The sequence below is a fragment of the Cervus elaphus genome, chromosome 9 (genome assembly GCF_910594005.1).
Source record: "Cervus elaphus chromosome 9, mCerEla1.1, whole genome shotgun sequence".
Taxonomy (NCBI): domain Eukaryota; kingdom Metazoa; phylum Chordata; class Mammalia; order Artiodactyla; family Cervidae; genus Cervus; species Cervus elaphus.
In genome coordinates, this window is record NC_057823.1 from 84,272,284 (window position 1) to 84,295,028 (window position 22,745).

Genomic DNA, 22,745 nt, shown 5'->3' on the forward strand with positions numbered 1-22,745 from the left:
TTAAAAAGAATTTTTTTTCAAATGTAACCATGATATTACTTTTAATCAGAGGAAAAAATATCTATATAAATTTACATAGTGCTAAATTATTTAAAGTACCATTACCTTCTCAACGGGGAGTAATTTTGAAATTATGGAAGTTATCCTGAATCCATAATGATATATGCCAGTGAAATACTTCACACATGAAAACATTTTGAAATGTGATCACTGGCTGATATTTACCAAGCATGTTTTTGAAACTCTGAAGAACAATCCAGCTGGAATAATTTTTCTTTCATCATATATTTATAGTCTTAGAAAAATAATTATTAAAACAGCTATAAAATATTGATGAATATTTTCAGGCAGTAAAATAACTTCTATTTTATTTACAGTGACTATTTAACTTAACTAAATTGACTTGGAAATTACTTTCCAGTGAAAATCAAATTTAAATGTATATTAATATTAGAAAGATAAGAAATTTATTATATTCAAGTAGTACATGTAGTGCCTTTAAAGTATAATGTTAATCACTAAGTCATATTTTTAAATTATTTGTGAGCACTACAAATAATAATATAATTTAAATACTAAATAAAAATGTTAAAATTGAGAGACCAACAGAAGATTACACTAATTAGCAACACACAGCAATCTTATACAGAGCATTCATAATGCACTGATCTCCAAATGTGTCAGTCACTCATGAAAACAATGATGATAGCTATTGAAATGTTTAAATCTTGCACTTACCAACCTCCACAACACTAGAACAGTTGGGACCTGTGAAGCCATCTGGACACTTGCAGGAAAAGGAATCATCAGACAATCCTGACAAGCAGATACCTCCATTTTCACAAGGATTGGGATCACAAATATTACCTGAGAAATAAAGAAACAGATATTGACTTTTTTTTTTGCCTTAGGCACTAAACTGTATTATTTCATAACCCCCACTCATCTTCCTTTGATAAAATCACAATACTTTATATAGATTTACAGATAAGGTAGGCAAGACCCATTTGAAACCATGTGCTTCTAAAAGAGATGGTATGTAACATGGTTAAAATTAAATTTTTCAGTTCAAACATTGCATACTATAAGCAAGTAACGTACTTTGGAGTTCTTTCATTATGTGTAAATGAAAGATTTTCTAATTTGTTAAAGAAGATTAACCAAAATGTCTGTAGTTGACTGGTCTACTAATTACTCCTATAAATAACCTATTTATATCCACACATTTTGCTTGATAACTTTGCAAGTTCCCTCAATAAAGGGGGTGTTTATTTCTTGATGTCTAGAGTCTGGGCTTATCCATGTGACTTGCTTTGGCCAGTAGGGTGTTAGGAGACTTTGTCAGTTGATGTTTGATAAATAATTTGAATAATTCTGCTTCCTTTCTTGGAACTCTGCCACAGCCCTGAGAGTAAATTCAGCCTAGGCTGCTCAAGAGAATTGAGAGGAAACATGAAAGGAAACAGAAATAACTTGTGCAGTAACCAAAGCTGAAAACACATGGCCATGGCTTTAATACAGGTAGTGGATAGAACCTGGAAAAGGACTGAAAGAATGGCTACAGGAGGCCAGAAAAATGGGTTCTCTGTGCTATCTAGAGAGATGCAGTCGGTAAGACTATTACCTGAGGAAACTTTGGTGAAATAAAATGTACCTAATACACTTTTGTATATGAATAATGACGTTCGTAGGCAGAATGTAAAAGTGTCACTTGATTCAATAACTGTATTTGATAAGGTATGATAAGAAAGAGACATGCTAAATAAAGAGCAGGTGAGTCTGAAAGTTAAGAAATAGGGAGGCAGCAGGACTTATGATAGAAAACAAAACAATTTCTCAACCCCAGCTTCTCAAACCAGTGAAAGATCAAATCCAGAGCTTTGTCAGAAAGACACGGCTTCAACATAAATATCAAATGAAGGCTGTAGCTACAAGACCTTTGTGAAAACATTTCATGTAACTCAGGTGCAGCCTGAAAGAAACTCTCAGCTAAGTAGAAAGAGACTCTAGAAATCTTAAGGATATTATCCCTGAGCAGCCTGACAGATCCAAAGTGGTGCTGATCAGGCATGGAGTAATGAACAGGCTTCAGAGAGTCACGGGTGTGGCTTTACAAAGAGCATGTGAATCAGATTTAGAAAAGCCCGTACAACTTCTAAAAGAGCTTTATAGGTGAAGGTGCCATCTCCTGGAATAAAAGGGAATGAAGCTCTTCAAAATTAAAAAAAAAACAGTGGGGCCCCAACTTCCTTCCTACTTGGTATTTCGTAGGAACTTTATTCCCCTACAGAAGTTTTCTCATGAATTATTTCGTCTCTTTCCCAGACTAATTGCTCTAAAACTATACAAAAAAGGAAAATGGAGGTTAAGATATTTGTGAAATTTATAAAGCAGGTCATTAGCTATATTAACATGATAGACTAAAATACTACATTAGCACTGGATCAGATATTAGAAAAAGAGTCATGAAATAAGTTAATAAATGAATGAAAGAATATGCTTTGGGATTACCATAGAATTTAGCATGGCTGAACCCTGGAGTATTTGATTGGCAATGACTGAGAAAGTATAAATATGCTTGATAGATGTCAGATCAGGGGAGATTAAAGAGTGACATCACCAATTATCAGTTGAGACAACAAATGTTTTTAATATGTATTTTAAAGCTTTAACGTGGGCAGATATATTTTAAGAAGATTATTCTGGCAGCATTACCTATCAAGTGCATTTGAAAGTGGAGGCTGACGACTGGTAAAGATATTTCAATAGATTATTTATGTATCTCTTTATATATCTAGCAATTGAATCTATTTGTCCATCCAACTATCTATTCTTTGAGTACCTATTTAATGATAGGCACCAAGCGGTAACATAGGAGACATATACAAAGATAGTCCTTATGATCAGTAAGTACAGATCCCACTACAGGAGATGAAAAAGATAGAAACAATTACAGTACATGATAATAAGAACCATGATTAGTATACATGATCCAAATTATAGGATCACAGGAGACTTCTAAAAGGATGCAGTACTGTTCAGTGATGCAGAAGAAAAGAAGGTACAGGCTTACCATCCCAGGACAAGAAAATAACATATATGAAGGAAAAGGATCACTGCTCATCCCAGGAACTTCAAACAGGCCACTATAATTAAAGCATAGAATAGTATGATGAGTAGAAAGAAATGAGCTCAGAAAGGTAGCATGGTCATCTAGATAAAGGCCATACCCCAAATTCTGAAGCTTTCCTGTAAGCACTGAAAAATCATCAAAGGACTTTACATATGAGGAAATATAGGATCACTTTGGTGTTATGGAATGCTGACTCAGGCAACACTGTGTTGAATCAAATGGAGGAGTCAAGGCTGATGGCAAAAGGACTAAGCATGAATCTTCTGAGGTAGTCCCATAAAAAACGATGACTTTCTTAACTCTCTTTAGAGGTAGCTATGGACAAGGAAAGCAATGTAAGCACCATTTAAACCCAATCCAGTTAATAAATGCTAGCTAGTAAGATAGAAAATGATAGTCCCCCGAAATCACTACCTCCCCGTTAGAAAAAAGGCGTTATTGTTGAGGTTGTCTAGAAAGTCAATTACGAGTTTAAAAGTGTGATCCTGCCCGTCTTTCCTCAGTGTGAGCAGAAAAGCACAGCTCTGTACAGTCAGACTACCAACACGGCCATCTGCTCACTCTGTACATCGCATAAAGATGAGTACTAACACCGAAGCTTTTTTTTGATAAGATGTCAGTCATATCTCTGTGCATTGTGAATACTACAGAAAGAGGAATTCCACATTCCCCAGACGAGGATCTGTTGTTGCAGCAATGTCAACAGATCAAGGAACATTGCAGGTGTTTATATTGATTTATTTACACTGACGGGAGTGATCTCCACAGGAGAAAGGCAAGGCGTGAACAGTATCCTACAGGTTCACAAGAATACAGGCTCTATTTATACATTTATTCAAAATCAAGATCTCTCATTCTGACCCCTCTCACTCCTAGAGCCAGTTCCCTTCATGCGAGCTCAGCAGAGTCACATGGGACCACGATGTCCGGTCCCTCTGGTTGACCCCCCATCACACAGAGCTTTGTTGGCCCAAGAAATCTTTCTTAGTGCTTGCGCCGCCCTTTCTAAGTGATCATACTTAATCCAGTAGGTTTTCCACAGGTGTGTCTGCTGGTCATACGCTGTTTCTGTGGTCACAGTGAGACAGGACGGTCTGTTTACCTCTCATTATAGCTTGTAGATGCCAGCTGCTCTTCGGCTGACCTGTTTTCTCTCTTGTGCTTCTTGTTCTTTCTGCTAATTACTTATTTTGAAGACGTTAATATTGTGAAAATCCGTATTTTATCCCCATTATTGATATCTACTCAGTGTCTTTCTGAAACGTAGAAAAGAAGTAATAGATTTGACCGAAATGTGCCGGTAGAACCAACAGGACGTTGTGACCAAACTGATGTGTGGGTTGAGGGAGCGCAAAAAATCTGGATTGATTTCTAGAGCTCCTGCCTGTACGACTGTAAGGCCATCTTTCATAAGGAAATATCATGGATTCATTGTTAAAGGAATTACTGTGTTTAAGAAGTCTGCAGAGTATCCAAAATGAAAATGTCCTATAAAGGTATCAAATGATCAGATATGGAATGAAGAGCATTTGATAAAACATGGATTGTTAAGTACAGATGTGAATACTATAATCCAGTGAGAGTCATTAAAGGGAGGGGAGGAGAGGGGAGCAGAACAAAGGGGAAGGGAGAGGGGAGAAGTCCTTGACCACACTAACAAAGGAGAATAAAGAGGGAAGATTCTTCAAGAGAGGAGGAAAATAGTGACAAGCCTCTTCCACAACAATAGATTAGATATGTATATCCAATCTATTCACTTAGGGTCTAATATGTCAAGGACTGCCTGAGATTAATTAAAGGCCCCCACATGTAGCTGTGATAGATGGATAATGTCAGCAAAAATCTAAGTTTAGATGGGCACAACGGAACCCAAAGACAGTTAGGGTTATTAGAGTCTGTGCTATATATTTGTTTCCCCACACCTAATTATTAATAGCACCCCTGTGTGTCAGTTGGGTTCTCCATGAAGACAAAGAGTATAGCAAGCTTATTAAGAAGTAATGCCCAAGAAAGAAAAAAATGAGGAAGTAGCAGAAAACGGCTGGAAAAGCTCTCATCTTGCGATGCAGATCTGATACCTGTGAAAAGAAATGGGTGGTGGTGGGGAGCAGGGGGGTCACTGAAGGAAGACTGAGCTGAGGAGTCTCAGTCTATAATGCAAAACTGACAGTCTTAACTAATCTACCTGGGAGCTCCAAAGCAAAGATTACACTTCAGAGGAATCTCCCAAAGGTGGAAATGACCAGACACTTGCTCAGTTTTTGACAGGAGGAGGCCCAGGCAGAGTGAAGTTCTAAGGCTCTAATGGGATCATGAAGAAAGTGCTACCAAAGACAGTCAGGGGAAGTTAAGTGCATTCTTTGCAGCCAAACAGCTTGTTCTTTCTTGAAAGGATATTGCAGCCATGCACTTCCATGGGTACCAAGGTCCTCTTTCACCCTCAAAGCTGTCCTGGTTTGGATAAGTTACATAGTTACTTTGGTCAAAACCAGGGTATCTTAGCTTTCTTTCTTTTATCTACACTCACTATCTCAGTAGGCTGATACCTTCAGTTCAGTTCAGTCGCTCAGTAGTGTCTGACTCGTTGTGACCCCATGGACTGCAGCACACCAGGCCTCCCTGTCCATCTCCAACTCCTGGAGTTTACCCAAACTCATGTCTATTGAGTCAGTGATGCCATCCTACCATCTCATCCTCTGTAGTCCCCTTTTCTTCCTGCCTTCAATTTTTCCCAGCATCAGGGTCTTTTCAAATGAGTCAGCTCTTTGCATCAGGTGGCCAAACTATTGGAGTTTCAGCTTCAACATCAGTCCTTCCAATGAATATTCAGGACTGATCTCCTTTAGGATGGACTGGTTGGATCTCCTTGCAGTCCGAGGGACTCTCAAGAGTCTTCTCCAACACCACAGTTCAAAAGCATCAATTCTTTGGTGCTCAGCTTTCTTTATAGTCCAACTCTCACATCCATACATGACTACTGGAAAAACCATAGCCCCATAGCCTTGACTAGACAGACCTTTGTTGGCAAAGTAATGTCTCTGCTTTTAATATGCTGTCTAGGTTGGTCATAACTTTCCTTCCAAGGAATAAGTGTCTTTTAATTCAAGGCTGATACCTTAGGTAGAAACAAACCCTTTCTGGTTAAAATTTCAAGTCTAACTGAAATGTACTTCAGGGACTTCTGATTCTCTGTCATTTCAATTAATCTGAAAAAGCATCAGCTTAAGAATCCTGATTGAAATGCAGCTGACTTCTGGATATCAAGTCAGTGTTTTGTTGTCTCTTAGTTTCCCAGTGGATGCACTGGTAGAGTCTTTTAAAACTAAGATGGCAACCGGTACAAGAAGACAGGCTCAGGAACGGAAAACAGGACAAAGATGCTTTCAAGGTTCTTTATTTCACTGTCAGCAGGTTCCTAAAATATACCTCTGTAGATTGTAATCTGTGTGTAGTGTTATACCTTGATGCTTCTTGGCTGGCTGGCCTCACCTGCTTTAGATTAGGACAGATGTGTTTAATTTGAATCTAACTATGTTTTATGATTCCATCTGCAGTTTATGGCAGACTCAGGCAAATTAAGCTGATGCCGATTTGCCTTTTGGCAATCCAATGCAGCAATTATTTTTCCCAGGGGCAAGAAATCATTGCAGGCTAAATTTAACTTCCCATTTGCCCGCTCTCTCCCCCAACTCTCCAGAGTTCTGTTTGGAATGGGACCATCCTGTCTGTGCTCAGCGTCCTCCTCATTCTTCTCACTGACCCACCACCTGTTGCCAGTCACCTCCTGTTCAAAATGATTTAGGGACTGTCTTATTTCACTTTATTATCAATTGCCTGATCTTTTAGCCAAAATCGCAAAGTGTGTACGAATCTATAAAATACAGCACTGCAGAAGACAGTACAGAAAAGAAAAAAAAAAACCCCACTAAAGTTTGTACCATTATGATTTTGGTTGTTTTTCTGCGAGCTCAGTATACAGCCATGCAACTTGTGATGTAGGGAAAAGGAGAAAATTCTGTTGGCACTAATCTGGGAATGGGGTGGACAGAACAGCTAATTTGCCTCATTGATATGTAACTATCTGATGGTTTATGCATTGAGTTTTCTTTACATATTACTGCTTATCTTCAGTTTACAAATCAGAGAACCCCTGACTCAGTTATCATGTATTGATACTCCAGGAACCAAACATTAGACACTGGGAATGTCACCTAGATGAAGACACATATGAATCCTGCATTGCTGAAATTCATACTATACTGGAGGGGATGCACATAAAAAACTGACAAATAAGCAAGGTATTGTCCACTGTAACAAAAACCATGTTGGGGTGGGGGAAAGGTAAGAGGAGAACAAACTGATGAGAAATGCAGTAAATACAACTAGTTACTTAAGATACCCAGTCAAGAAGGGCTTCTTTGAAGAGGTGCCACTTGAGCTGAACCTGAACATTAGCCAATCATGTTAAAAACTAGGGAAGAGTCTTCCAGGCAGAGGGAATAGCAAGTGTGTGGCCTGAGTGACAGGCAAGAGAGTGATGAATTCAAGCAATACGAGGAGGCCAGAGTGTCCAGAATACAGTGATAAAGTGTCCCTAAATGTTTTTTGTCAGCAACAGAGTTTTAGCAGGAATCAAGTTATAACTAAAGCCCCACATTTGATTCTCTGTCCTTATGATAATCAAGGATATTTCTTCTAAGCCTACTCTTACTATATTATCAAATATCTACTGAAAATATATTATTATATTTCTATTTTTTAGATATTAATATAGTTACACAGTACTGTATTAACATAGTGTTGGAAATATATGAATAATTTATTTCGATGAATGCATGCATCTCCATATCCTTTGTTCCTTTAGCAATCCAAGAAGCCACCTACAATATATCTGTACCTTCAGCCCTGCCCTCTCCTCATTTCTGAAAGAAAATTTGTATACAGATGCAAAATTAAAAACAAAAATGTAGTAACATATCTCTAAAGCATATAGCTACACTAACAGAAGATATTAATATTAATTTCTTCAACATCTCTGCAAACTAAATGTAAAAATTGTCACAGTACATATTTATATGTGGTAAAGTAAATGGAGACTATATTTTGTTTGTTTTACTTTGGAATTATAATTGACAATATTATATTAGTTTCAAGTGAGCAACAAACATAGTGATTTAGTATTTTCATACACTACAAAATGATCACAACAAGTCTAGTTACCACATGTCACCACACAGAGTTATTATAATATTACTGACTATATTCCCAATACTGTAATATTACTTCACCGTGACTGTTTTATTTTATAAGTAGAAGTCTGCACCTCTTAATCCCCTTCACGCATTTCACCCATCTTCCAACCCTCTCCCCTCTGGCAATCACCAGATGTTCTCTCTCTCTGAGTCTGTTTCTGTTTTGTTTATTCACTTGTTTTTGTTTCTTTGGCTGTACTGTGGGACTTGTGGGATTTTAGTTCCCTGAGCAGGGATCGAACCCCTACCTTAGTAATGACAGCTCAGAGTCCTAATCACTAGACCACCAAGGAATTCCCCTTGTTCATATGTTCCATTCTTTAAACCCACATTTTAGTGAAATCATATTATATTTGTATGTCTCTGTCTGACTTATTTCACTTAGCTTAATACCCTCTAGGTCCAAGCTTACATAATCAATTCATCTATGACAGAGGTGGCAAGGATATTCATTGGGGGAAAGACAGACTCTTCAATAAACAGTGTTGGGAAAACTGGACAGCTACATAGAAAAGAATGAAATGACTATTTCCTTACACTATACATAAAAATAAATTTAAAATGGATTAAAGATTTAAATGCAAGACCTGGAATTATAAAACTCCAAGAATAAAACAGGTTCTAAGCCCTTTGATACCATTCTTAGCACAATTTTGGGGGTTATGTCTCCTCAGGCAAGGGCAACAAAAGCACAAATAAACAAATGGGACTACATCCATGTAAAAAGCTTCTGCACAGCAAAGGGAACCATCAACAAAATGAAAAGGCCAACCTATTGAATGGGAGAATATATTTACAAATGATATATCTGATAAGGAGTTGATATCCTAAAAACATAAAGAACTCATACAACTTAATATCAAAAACAAACAAACAAAAAACAACCTGATTAAAAAACAGACAGGGGACCTGAGTAGACATTTTACCAAAAAAACACACGCAGAAGGCCAACAGGCACTTGAAAAGATGCTCAACATCCCTAATCACCAGAGAAATGCAAATCAGAACCACAGTGAGATACAAGAGACCATTTAAATTCATGTTCTGCAACCAGGACAACCTCATCTTCCATTTATTGCTCTCCATTGAACTTGGCAGTTAAACTATCACTTCATTTAAAACTGAAAGAAAACAAAAGCTTTGTCTTCAATTGCACAAGTTAGAATTTGAACCAACCTGTAAACAGAGTACTTGGCAAAATGAGCCACTTCTCATACACAAGTGAGCAATAACTCTAGCTAAAATGAGATAAAGTTCAGGAGAATTTGCATAGTCAACCTGGTAAAACTCACAAATGTTAGCACCCTTATGACTTACTGCCAGTGAAATTGTACAGAACAAAATAAATGTCACTTTTGAATCAACAGTAGGACTGAATTTACTTTGGTGCCTCTTGAGGACCATTTGTGCTGAATACTGCAATTTTATTTGCTGTATGCTCTAATGAATTTGATGCATAGGTTTTTATTTTAAAGTATTTCTTCACAAGCTAAAGCTTAAAAATGTGGACAGTTTAAATTAAAAAACAAAACAAAAACACTGTTCAAAAGGTTTGATGTGATTGTTAGCTTCATTTGTGCTTTAAAAACAAATTTTAGTTGACGTTTCAGACCATCCTGCAATTTGGAAGAGAAAGAAATAAAAAAAAAAAAAAAGAATATTCGTATTGAGAAGACCTGTCATTTCACTGGAAAAATCATGTGACGCACTTGTAATGAAAGAAAAATTAACACCTTGATGTCCACAGGACTCCCAATGACCACATGCAGCTAGGGAAGACACAAATCTAATGAAAGAACATGGAAACTTTGTAGACTCACTCAGGGATACACTAAAGCTAATTTAAAGCAGGATGTTTCTTAGTCGTTTCTGTTGTTTAGTCTCGAAGTTCTGTCTGACACTGCACCCCCCGGACTCCCGGCGTAGGCCCCCAGGCTCCGCTGTCCGTGGGATTTCCCAGGCAAGAATATCAGAGTGGATTATCATTTCTTTCTCCAGGGGATCTTCTCAACCCAAGGACTGAACCCTCGTCTCCTGCTTTGCAGGCAGATTCTTTACTGCGGAACCAACAGGGAAGTCTGTCTTAGCTGTTAGCCAGTGGTTTATCCCACTATTTTTAAAGATAGATTTTTTCTTCTTAGATAACGTTTTAAATGTGAGGGAAATATAGTATTGAAGAGAGTTAGAAGGAAATCAGCAATAATTTTGAGGGTTGACTATTTGAATTTTACATCCTTTACCACACAGCTTCAATCAAGGCTAATTGCATGAAAATATAAAAATATTTTGGGCTCTACATTTTGAAAAAGGCTTTTGGCATATTTTGTATTTTAAAACACTCTAGAGAGTCCCTTAAAATAACAAAATCTAGAGTTTTTAGAATTGAAAGGGACATTAGAGATGATCTAACCCAGTGGTTCTTAAACTTTGCTGAATATTAGAATCACAGGGGAGTTTTTAAAATTCCTGATGCCCAGTCCAATTAAGTCAGAATCACTGGGGTTGGAAAACAGACTTCTGCATTTCTTAAAGCTCATCCAAACTTTTCAACTTATTAAAGAAGAAGGAACACAAATAAGAGAATATGAGGAAGGAAAGAAAGGAGGAAGGAAGAAAGTTTGTATTTTCCTGTCTTCAACTGAGAGGAAGGCAAAAGAGGAAAGAATTTATTAGACTAGCTTTCTTGGTAGTTCAGTATGAGTTATGGGAAAAAAAAAAAAAATACCTGCGGGAAGCCAGAATCAGCAAATTGAAAATAAAGGCACACAGCATGTTAGGGAGAGCAGAACAGATACTACTTACTACTAACATATATTGAATTTCCATAGAATAATTAGCTGTAACTTTATAAATCATGAACTAATTCAACCATATCATGGAATTCCCAAGTATGTTTTGACTATATTATTTCTACCTGTGAAGAATATTCATCAAGTTAATATTAACTGAAGCCCATTTACATTCCATTAAGTGATAATTGCTGCACATATTATGGGGCCCCTGATAGACAATCACCTGTTCTTTATAGAGTCTAACAAAAGACATAGATAAGTTGACAGGTAGTTACCATGCCATGTTAGGTCTATGAGAAGGGAAACTCCTGGTGCCAAAGGATCAGGAGAGAGCAGCACCAAACTCTGCCCGTGAGTTAGGAAGCTCTCCCAGGGCAAGTGATCTTCAATTCAAAACAAGAGGATTAATGGAAACTAGCCAGGCAAAGGGATGGCCCAGAGACCCCCTGCAGAGGGGAACACATGTGCAAATGTAGGGAGCAGAGCCAGAGCCCTGCTTAAGAAACCGGATGAAACTCATTTTAGCTAGACAGGAGAGAGAGAACAGAAATGCAAAGAGGCAAGACTGAAGAAGAAGCTTGCCCAGGGTGTACAGTGTCTTTAAGACACTCCTAGGGAGCCTGAGATTTCCCTGGTGGCTCAGACGGTAAAGCGTCTGCCTACAGTGCAGGGGACCCAGGTTCAACCCCTGAGTCGGGAAGATCTGGAGAAGGAAATGGCAACCCACTCCAGTGTTCTTGCCTGGAAAATCGCATGGACGGAGGAACATGGTCGGCTACAGTCCACGGGGTTGCAAAGAGTTGGACACGACTGAGTGACCTCACTTTCTTAAGGAGTCTGGGCATTCTGGAGTATGAAGCACAGCCATCGAGGGGTCTAATCAGAAGGGTGACATGATAATTCACCCTGGAAGCAATGTGAAGAATGGATTACTAGAGGTGAAGTCTAAGGGTGACAGACCAGTGAGGAAGTGGCAAACTTTAGTCTGGCACAAGGGACTGCTGACTTGCCTTGGAGTACGAAATGGTAAATGGAGAGAAGTGGATCCCAAAAGACATACGGAGAAAGGAAATTCATAAAGCCAATGGGGTGGCTGAAAAGAAAGAGAAGAACTAATGATGAAACTCATATATTAAAATTTAACAAAAAACTCCGCCTTTCATTTTTATAGAAAACATGGTCTAAGGAGCAAGTTTGGTGATGGTGATGAAGGGGAACGAAGATTTCTGTTTTGGAAACGCTTGGATGAAAATGTTTATAGCCATCCACTTGGAGACATTTAGTGAGAAGATAATTTTATGGATTTGAACCTGTGGAGAAAGATTCAGTTTAGAGATCGAGAAATTAGCATAAAGTCGATCTTTTAAATCATGGAAATACAAACACAAATTCTCAGAGGTGTTTCTGGAAATATGATCTAGAAGTAGATACATGTTTCTACCTTGTAAACTCTCTTAAGTTTGGAATCATTTTAACTTATTCACCAAATTCTCCCCATGCCAAAGATCGGTGTCTGATCATTTGATTCAAATAAAATGCTATCCAAATGAAAACTGTGTAGGAGAGAGTTGGAAATGTATTTAAAATGGCAGAAAACTGATAGTGTTTTGGCGCTGATGGGAAGCAGCTATCAGAAAAGAAGTTAAAGGGACAGTAGAGAAGGAAATGCTCAGAAGGGTTTGAAAATCACTCAGTCGTGTCCAACTCTATGTGAACCCATGGACTATTCAGTCCATGGAAATCTCTAGGTCAGAATACTGGAGTAGGTAGCCTTTCCCTTCTCCAGAGGATCTTCCCAACCCAGGGATCCAATTCCGGTCTCCCGAATTGAGGGCAGATTCTTTACCAGCTGAGCCACAAGGGAAGCCCAAGAATACTGGAGAGGTTAGCCTATCCCTTCTCCAGCGGATCTTCCCGACCCAGGAATCAAACAGGGGTCTCCTGCATTGCAGGTAGATTCTTTACCAACTGAGCTATGAGGGAATGCTGTGAAGGATGGGCTTCAGATATTTGTGGAGGGAATCACCTTTGGCACGAGGAGGGATCTGATATAATACAACCTGGACGTCTATATGTTTACAGATGCTTTAGACAAATTGAGGGAGTTTTCTGGTGACTTCTTTGTGTAGCAGGGCCGCTGAAAATGTGATGGGATCACAGGCTTGAGAAGAGTAGAAAGTAAGTAATATGTACTTGCAGTAAATAGAAGGTTGCCACCTGGAAGGCACAGAAAAAAGCCTGAGAGAAAGGAGGAGGGCCCAGCTGGGCTTGGAGTCAAGAACTGACACCAGAAACAGTACCCAACCTTGTTATCCGGTTAGAGGACAATAGCTAATGCTCAGGCAGGAGGAAGACCCTGGCCCAGGTTTGTTGTGTTACCAGATAGGTGTGGAGGAGGTCAACAAAAGAGTGACACCTGACTGCTTTGGATTTTTTAATGCATAAATAAGATAACCTATTGTGTGCTATGCTCTAAGATTATATATTTTTCTAATTATGAAAAAATTCTAAACCCAGTGAGTTGTTCTTTCAGAGACTATCATAGTTCTTCAGTTGACAGCAAAGGACAAACTAAAAGACAGAATTTGGCTGCTGTATATAAATAATGCAGTACATCATGATGATAACACTTAGTCCATCAATCCTTGTCAAGAACGCAAACTCTCACTGACTTTACGAGAACAATCAGCTGCTACAAAGAAGATGAAATCTAGTGCCATATGCAATGGTGGAAGATTCACATTGCCTTCTTTTTTAGACCTTAGACTGTGAATTATTTCGTTTCTAAATGTAAAGCTGCACAGCTACAATAGAAACATAATCTTCAAGGAAAATGAGTAGAAAAACAAATTGGCTATATTGATCACTTATTAAGCATAGTAACTCAAGAAATAACAGGACATTTTTTCATCATTACATAACCCATTTAATTGTGTTTTTCAGGTAGAAAGGGTATGTAATGCTAAAATTAGAGAAAAAAACTGCAAAGTCTAATTTTGTGTTTTATTTAGAATCTTCTTTTTAAAAGTCATAATTTAAGACAGCAGTAAAATGACAGTTTTAAACTCCACCATGCGAAAGTTGAAGCAAATATTTCACTGTTTTAAGGGCAGCCCCTACTATTTACTGCTAGAATGTTTAAAGTAGTCAATCATTTCATTAAATAACATGTTTATAAACTGTGCCACTGAACCTGACTATATATATTCCACCATTTGGTGTATGGAGGAAAGAAATCACAAAAATTAAAACTAGTCCTTTTTCAGCTAAAAATAACTAATTTATAGAATGTAAGTCATATTTTAGAAGTCTGATTTAGATCTTGATTAAATTTCATAAAAAGTGGATGATTTCATATTTATCTTTTACAGTAATATTTTCACATGAAAGCAACACTTTATAGAATAGCTGCTAAATGCTCTAATTTCAGGTAATCTGTAACATTTCAGAATTTATATCATTTATCCAAAGATAAAACCATCTTAGAAGAAACATAAATTACTTTGATAGACCACTCTCCATAGATAGCTTCCTGATAAATAATTTAATGTATTTACTTGCTTGCTTAAATTTACACACTCCATATATCCTTTGATTCTATCATTACATAATTCAGCCAATGTTAGAACATTTCATTATTGTATAGTGATATTAGTTAATATTTTTGTGACTATGTACCAGACACTATACTGCTTTATGTGTATTATATCATTTAATCTTCATAATATGCCTATGATAAACTTTGCTGATATTGTTAATAAACCTAATTTTATTTACAAAAAACTCAAATTTACTGAAGTTCCAGAATTTAAAGGCACAGAATAACAGAGGCAAAATAAAATTCACATGTAGTCAGCATGGCTTCAGGGATAAGAAGCTCTGCATGTTGCCCCTGTTTTCCTTCACCTTTCTATTTGCTGTTTCAAGTTCTTTATTTTTTTAAACTTCTTTTCATTCTCTGACTAGAGGTCAATTATATAGTATTATTATGTGTTGTCTACCTTCTCATCTTTGGATAATTTCAGCCTCTTGGAAAATTAAGTGAGTGAACAACATATGAATCATTGTTTGAGTCAATGATAGCAAGTACTAGAATAATACCTGGTTCACAGCAGGATATAAACACACACAGACCCAGAGGAATCGGGTGGAGAGGGAGGTGGGAGTGGGGATCGGGATTGGGAATACATGTAAATCCATGGCTGATTCATATCAATGTATGACAAAACCCACTGGAAAAAAAAAAATAAAAAAAAATATGCATATATATGGGGAAAGAATATCATATTCATATTTGAATGAACTTATACATAAGTTCTATTAGCACAAGAAATACAATAATGACAATTATTTGAAAATAACAAAACACTTGCAACAGGAATAAAGCTTTTAGAAAACTGAGGTAGCATATCTCACCAGCAATTTGGCTAGAAAGAGGCAAAATCCAGGTAACATTTCACACACTGATATCACTGTCATTCTGTTGTTGCAGTCTGTATCGTATACAAACATGAACATAAAGGTTTTTTTTCCTTAGACTTTAAGTTAATAACAATATCTTCATTTAATTGATCACTTACTGTGATCCAAGCACCTTCATTTTTAGAAAAAAATCAAAACAACTGCCTATATTCAGAGCATGTGAATTCTGGCAACAGAATTAAATCAAGAACCTGAACTATTAATTACCACTTTTTAGCATGTTAAAATTCAACATTTTTCCTAATTCTAAAAACAGTACATGTTCTAGGAAAAAAAAAATGGATAGCCAAATGCAAAACAGGGAAACTGGACCCCTTCTCTGCATTTCATGCTTTGTGGAGTTTGCTCAGCGTTCAAATGTTCTTTTGATGAATTTGTACGGGAGAAAGTGGTCTCCCCGTCCTATTCCTCCACCATCTTAGCTCCTCCTGCATTTCATTCTTGAACCCTAGCAGTAGCCAAGTAGTGAAGTTTGCTCAGTTGTATCCAACTTTTTTTTTTTTGGACTGTAGCCTGCCAGGCTCTTCTTTCCATGGAATTCTCCAAGGAAGAACACTGGAGTGTGTTGTCATTCCCTTCTCCAGGGGATCTTCCCAACCCAGGGATCAAACCCAGGTCTCCAGCATTGCAGGCAGATTCTTTACCATACGAGCCACTAGGAAAGCCCACTGTTAGCTCATTCTTTTGTATCCTTTCTGAAATCTACAAGTCAGTACTCTTACATTTGTTTTACACAAATAAACAAAAATGGTGCTTATACTGGGAATATAACCTTAGAAGTAAGTGTTTGCTTCAGAAAATTTTATTGACATTGCCTAATATCCTTTCAATAATATTATCCCAAACTAGAATATCACTAATAGTATATTACTCTTCTTTAAGGTTCATATCATTGGGCTGGGACTGTTTGCAAATTAACCTACATTATCATAAGCATTATATACATATGATTTCCATTCCTTCTTTTTTTTTTTTTTTGGTTTTTCTTTTTTTTTTTTTTATTTATTTTTTTTTCCAGTGGGTTTTGTCATACATTGATATGAATCAGCCATAGATTTACACTTATTCCCCATCCCGATCCCCCCTCCCATCTCCCTCTCCACCCGATTCCTCTGGGTCTTCCCAGTGCACCAGGCCGGAGCACTTGTCTCATGCATCCCACCTGGGCTGGTGATCTGTTTCACCATAGATAGTATACATGCTGTTCTTTCAAAACATCCCACCCTCACCTTCTCCCACAGAGTTCAAAAGTCTGTTCTGTATTTCTGTGTCTCTTTTTCTGTTTTGCATATAGGGTTATCATTACCATCTTTCTAAATTCCATATATATGTGTTAGTATGCTGTAATGTTCTTTATCTTTCTGGCTTACTTCACTCTGTATAAGGGGCTCCAGCTTCATCCATCTCATTAGGACTGGTTCAAATGAATTCTTTTTGACGGCTGAGTAAAATTCCATGGTGTATATGTACCACAGCTTCCTTATCCATTCATCTGCTGATGGGCATCTAGGTTGCTTCCATGTCCTGGCTATTATAAACAGTGCTGCAATGAACATTGGGGTGCATGTGTCTCTTTCAGATCTGGTTTCCTCAGTGTGTATGCCCAGAAGTGGTATTGCTGGGTCATATGGCAGTTCTATTTCCAGTTTTTTAAGGAATCTCCACACTGTTTTCCATAGTGGCTGTACTAGCCATTCCTTCTTAATATTAGCAATTTAGAAATTAGTTCCAACATGATAAAAACTCTAAGTTTTGTTACCTGAGAAGAAAAAACAAAGGATGTTCTGCTTAACTGTATAACTAATCCAAAAGATATAGAAACATAGAGACTCTTTAATTCTATTCTGAATGTGGGCCACAAAGTGAGATTGTTGTTGGCAATTTTTTTTCCCAGACCCACGGTTAGGAAATTCAAGAGGCACGTCAGTACACTCTAACAGGTCTTCAAAAGACCTACCTTCCATCCTTACCCTTTTCTCCCCAAACTTGAGGTTGGAGTAACTATTTACAGGAGATTATTAAAATTTGTAAGCATAGAGTCAATACGTAAATTCTGTTGGATCATATCAAAATCCTGTGTTAAATGAAAAAGCAGGAAATATTCTATAAGCTCTTTCTAGAGTTGGAGAGAAGAAAAGAAAGATCTGGAAAGGTATATGCAAGGAGATCAAGAATAGCCATCTCTAGATAGCAAGTAATCAGAATATTTCAATATTCTTCATCATGTTTATCTTTATTTTGTAATGTTTCCTAAAATTTTGTGCAGTGCTTTTTTGAAATAAGAAAAAAATCTACTTAAAAAACTCATAACATTTAAAAATCCAATTAGCAGCCAGGTAGAAGCAGAAATGATAACTACTAAGGTTGAACTGAAAGAAACAGAGGTTAGTGAGCGTTATGACAGGTCATACTGATGCTTAGTAAGCATATTTCATTTCAGTTCAGTTCAGTTCAGTCGCTCAGTTGTGTCTGACTCTTTGCGACCCCATGAATCACAGCACGCCAGGCCTCCCTGTCCATCAAAACTCCCAGAGTTTACTCAAACTCATGCCCGTCGAGTCGGTGATGCCATCCAGCCATCTCATCCTCTGTCGTCCCCTTCTCCTCCTGCCCCCAATCCCTCCCAGCATCAGGGTCTTTTCCAATGAGTCAACTCTTCACATCAGGTGGCCAAAGTATTGGAGTTTCAGCTTCAGCATCAGTCCTTCCAATGAACACCCAGGACTGATCTCCTTCAGGATGGACTGGTTGGATCTCCTTGCAGTCCAAGGGACTCCCAAGAGTCTTCTCCAACACCACAGTTCAAAAGCATCAATTCTTTGACGCTCAGCTTTCTTCACAGTCCAACTCTCACATCCATACATGACCACTGGAAAAACCATAGCCTTGACCAGATGGACCTTGGTTGGCAAAGTAATGTCTCTGCTTTTCAATATGCTATCTAGGTTGGTCATAACTTTCCTTCCAAGGAGTAAGCATCTTTTAATTTCATGGCTGCAGTCACCATCTGCAGTGATTTTGGAGCCCCCAAAAATAAAGTCTGCCACTGTTTCCACTGTCTCCCCATCTATTTGCCATGAAGTGATGGGACCAGATGCCATGATCTTAGTTTTCTGAATGTTAAGCTTTAAGCCAGCTTTTTCACTCTCCTCTTTCACTTTCATCAAGAGGTTTTTTAGTTCCTCTTCACTTTCTGCCATAAGGGTGGTGTCATCTACATATCTGAGGTTATTGATATTTCTCCCGGCAATCTTGATTCCAGCTTGTGCTTCATCCAGCCCAGTGTTTCTCATGATGTACTCTGCATAGAAGTTAAATAAGCAGGGTGACAATATACAGCCTTGGCGTACTCCTTTTCCTATTTGGAACCAGTCTGTTGTTCCATGTCCAGTTCTAACTGTTGCTTCCTCACCTGCATACAGGTTTCTCAAGAGACAGGTCAGGTGGTCTGGTATTCCCATCTCCTTCAGAATTTTCCAGTTTATTGTGATCCACACAGTTGAAGGCTTTGACATAGTCAATAAAGCAGAAATAGATGTTTTTCTGGAACTCTTGCTATTTTGATGATCCAGCGGATATTGGCAATTTGATCTCTGGTTCCTCTGCCTTTTCTAAAACCAGCTTGAACATCTGGAAGTTCTTGGTTCACGTATTGCTGAAGCCTGGCTTGGAGAATATTGAGGATTACTTTACTAGCATGTGAGATGAGTGCAATTGTGCAGTAGTTTGAGCATTCTTTGGCAATGCCCTTCTTTGGGATTGGAATGAAAACTGACCTTTTCCAGTCCTGTGGCCACTGCTGAGTTTTCCAAATTTGCAGGCATATTGAGTGTAGCACTTTCACAGCATCCTCTACTTAATGCTAAAAATGTGCTCTTTAGGAACTCAGCCTATTCTCATCAACCATATGACAAGCATACTACTATCAACATACTACCACTATTATCAATCACTTTGTGATTAGAAGCAAATAGTGAATAAAAAGTAAGGTTAAATAACTCACTTGAGATTCCACTTCTAATATGTAATAACACCTATACTCAACCCCATGAAATCTGATTTCTTATTCTTTGATATAGAACCTGACAAGGAGTGAAGTAATATCCATGGAGTAGGCAACCATAAAAATATTATTGAAATGTAAGTCACGGTCAGGATCACTTGTACAGCCTAATTCTGAAAAAATATATCTTAGGCATTCATTAATTCCTTGAGTCATTCAAAAATGTTTCATCAGGTCCCTGTTACATTCAGGGTTTCCCTGGAAACTCAGCTGGTAAAGAATCTACCTGCAATGCGGGAGACCTGGGTTTGATCTCTGGGTTGGGAAGATCCCCTGGAGAGTGAATGGCTACCTACTTCAATATTCTGGCCTGGAGAAATCCATGGGCTGTATAGTTATAGGGTCGCCAAGAGTCGGACATGACTGAGCGACTTTTACTTCACTATCATATTCAAAGCAGAGGGTTAATTAGTATGAGTTAAACTACAAACTTATGACACAGTCCTGTGCTGTGGTGAGTCGCCAACTCTTTGTGACCCATAGACTGTAACCTGACAGGCTCCTCTGTCCTTGGGGATTCTCCAGGCAAGAATGTTGGAGTGGCTTGCCATGCCCTCCTCCAACGTATCTTCCCAATCCAGGGATCGAACCCAGGTATCCTGCATTGCAGGCAGTTTTTTCACCGTCTGAGCCACCAGGCAAGCCCATGACACAGTCCTGGTCTTACCTAATTTATTCTTCAAATTTTATCTAGACAACTTAAAATTCACCTTTTCTGGATCTTCCCAAAAGAAGAGAAGTAGACAAAATTGAGTGTTTGAAAGCATTCACATTATTAACATGAAACTTGACATGAAATTAGAATGTTCCTTTAACTGTCACTTAAAATAAAAGAGAGACATAGTTTATCACAGAAAGAAGACTAATGCTTATGTTCAGAGGATCCCTCATGAATGATTTATACGCCTTTGATTTTCCCATGAAGCCACTAGTTACCAATGTAAGCTTATAAGCTACTGCAATTTAGTTTACTTCTGGAAAGAGAATCTATTTTATGTTCATTTCAAATCCCTTATGATGTTTCTCACTTTGATTAATATAATTATGTCTCAAGCTTTTTAATGTAATTACTTAATTACTAAATAAGCCATTTCTAATGCTATCGGGAGTTGAGTTCAATTTTAGTAACTTTATTGGCATGATAAAATCTAGAAGTATTTCCAGGGTCAATACAGACACTCTTCAGGCAGAATGTCATAATTCATAGCAGTCAAAGGAATTACACATTGTATCCTCAACTGAGGAATTATTCATATTTGGATACTCCACTACCACCATTTTCTCAGAAGAGTTTTCTTGGAACTTTCCTTCTTGCTTTAATTTTTTTTTTTTAATTTAGTTTTGTTCTTTAACAATAAAAGGAAGGGAAGAAAGGAAGGAGAGAGGGGGAGACAGAAAGAGCAAAGGGTGGAGAAATAAAGAAAACCTGGAACTACTTACAGTTTCTACAGTCAAAAGCTCAAGAAACACCCAAGTGCATGGCGATGATAATACTTGAAGGGGTGTCTTCTGAGCACAGGGTGACTCTACCTCTCTTCCCTGCAGTTCTCTTGCCTTTGTCTCTAGTCCCTGGTCATGTATCAGAAGGGTCTCTCTTCCAGAGCCAAGAAGACAAAAAGCAGGAATAAGACGGGAAACCCCATGCTATGAGATTCAGAAGAAGAGAATCTCTGAGAAGCACTCTTTACTAAGAGCAAGACGATTTCTTTTCCAGAAAATTCCAGTAGTGAAATTTTCCCCACTACTTACTGGTCTTAAATGTATTCACACAGTACATATTTCTGATTTGATTCCTATGTTTAGGGGAACACTTTGTGATGATATCCTTAATCAGAATTCCAGAATCCATCACTCAGTCACAGAAGAGGGGTCTCTCTCTTTTTTTTGAACCATCAAGCCATCTTAAGAAAAGGCAGAACATAAATATGCTAATAAGGCCCAATCATACTCCTGGGGTCAAACTTAGCTTTCCTGTTTACTTGGGCAAGTCATTTATCTTCTCTTACACCTGTTTCCACATGTAAAAAATGGGGTTCATAATAGTAAGTACCTGACAATGCAGCTCTGAGAACTAAATTAGTTGATATTCATAAAATGCTAAAAAATATTTAAAAATACTAACACTTAACAAGTAGTATTCTATTTAACAGACTCATAAAATCTATTTGAATAGAGAGACAACATTCCCTGAAAATACTCAAACACAATTTGTTTCACAGTTACCTATTAACACAAATTATAAGCCTGGCATTTTTTTAAATTTCTATTTTGACTCCATAAAGGTTTCAATGATAATCCTCACATACAGTGAGTTTTCATGGCAAATAGTCTCATGGCACAGCCTTCTTTCATACGTCTAAATAGTTCCACAAAACCATCTCCTTATATTCCCAGGTCTTTTTAATGTGGAAAGAGGTTATATTACTTTGTTTCAGTTCAGTTCAATTCAGTTGCTCAGTCGTGTCCGACTCTTTGCGATCCCATGGACCGCAGCACGCCAGGCCTCCCATCACCAATTCCCGGAGTCCACCCAAACTCATGTCCATTGAGTCGGTGATGCCATCCAACTATCTCATCCTCTGTCGTCCCCTTTTCCTCCTGCCCTCAATCTTTCCCAGCATCAGGATCTTTTCAAATGAGTCAGCTCTTTGCATCAAGTGGCCAAAGTATTGGAGTTTCAGCTTCAGCATCAGTCCTTCCAGTGAACACCCAGGACTGATCTCCTTCAGGATGGACTGGTTGGATCTCCTTGCAGTCCAAGGGACTCTCAAGAGTCTTCTCCAACACCACAGTTCAAAAGCATCAATTCTTTGGGGCTCAGCTTCCTTTATAGTCCAGCTCTCATATCCATACATGACCACTGGAAAAACCATAGCCTTGACTAGACGGACCTTTGTTGACAAAGTAATGTCTCTGCTTTTTAATATGCTATCGAGGTTGGTCATAACTTTCTTTCCAAGGAGTAAGCGTCTTTTAATTTCATGGCTGCAGTCACTATCTGCAGTGATTTTGGAGCCCCCAAA

The 22,745-nt window shown here is 38.0% G+C and overlaps 1 protein-coding gene across 2 annotated transcripts in view; it reads right to left on the reverse strand.

The window, feature by feature from the left end:
* Window positions 1-22,745, reverse strand: part of EDIL3 (EGF like repeats and discoidin domains 3) — a 469,087-nt gene that overhangs the window by 340,857 nt on the left and 105,485 nt on the right. For both annotated transcript variants that reach the window (XM_043913549.1, XM_043913548.1), the window contains exon 2: window positions 739-867. In XM_043913549.1, coding sequence (XP_043769484.1) covers window positions 739-867 — 129 coding nt within the window. The remainder of the gene's footprint in view (window positions 1-738; window positions 868-22,745) is intronic.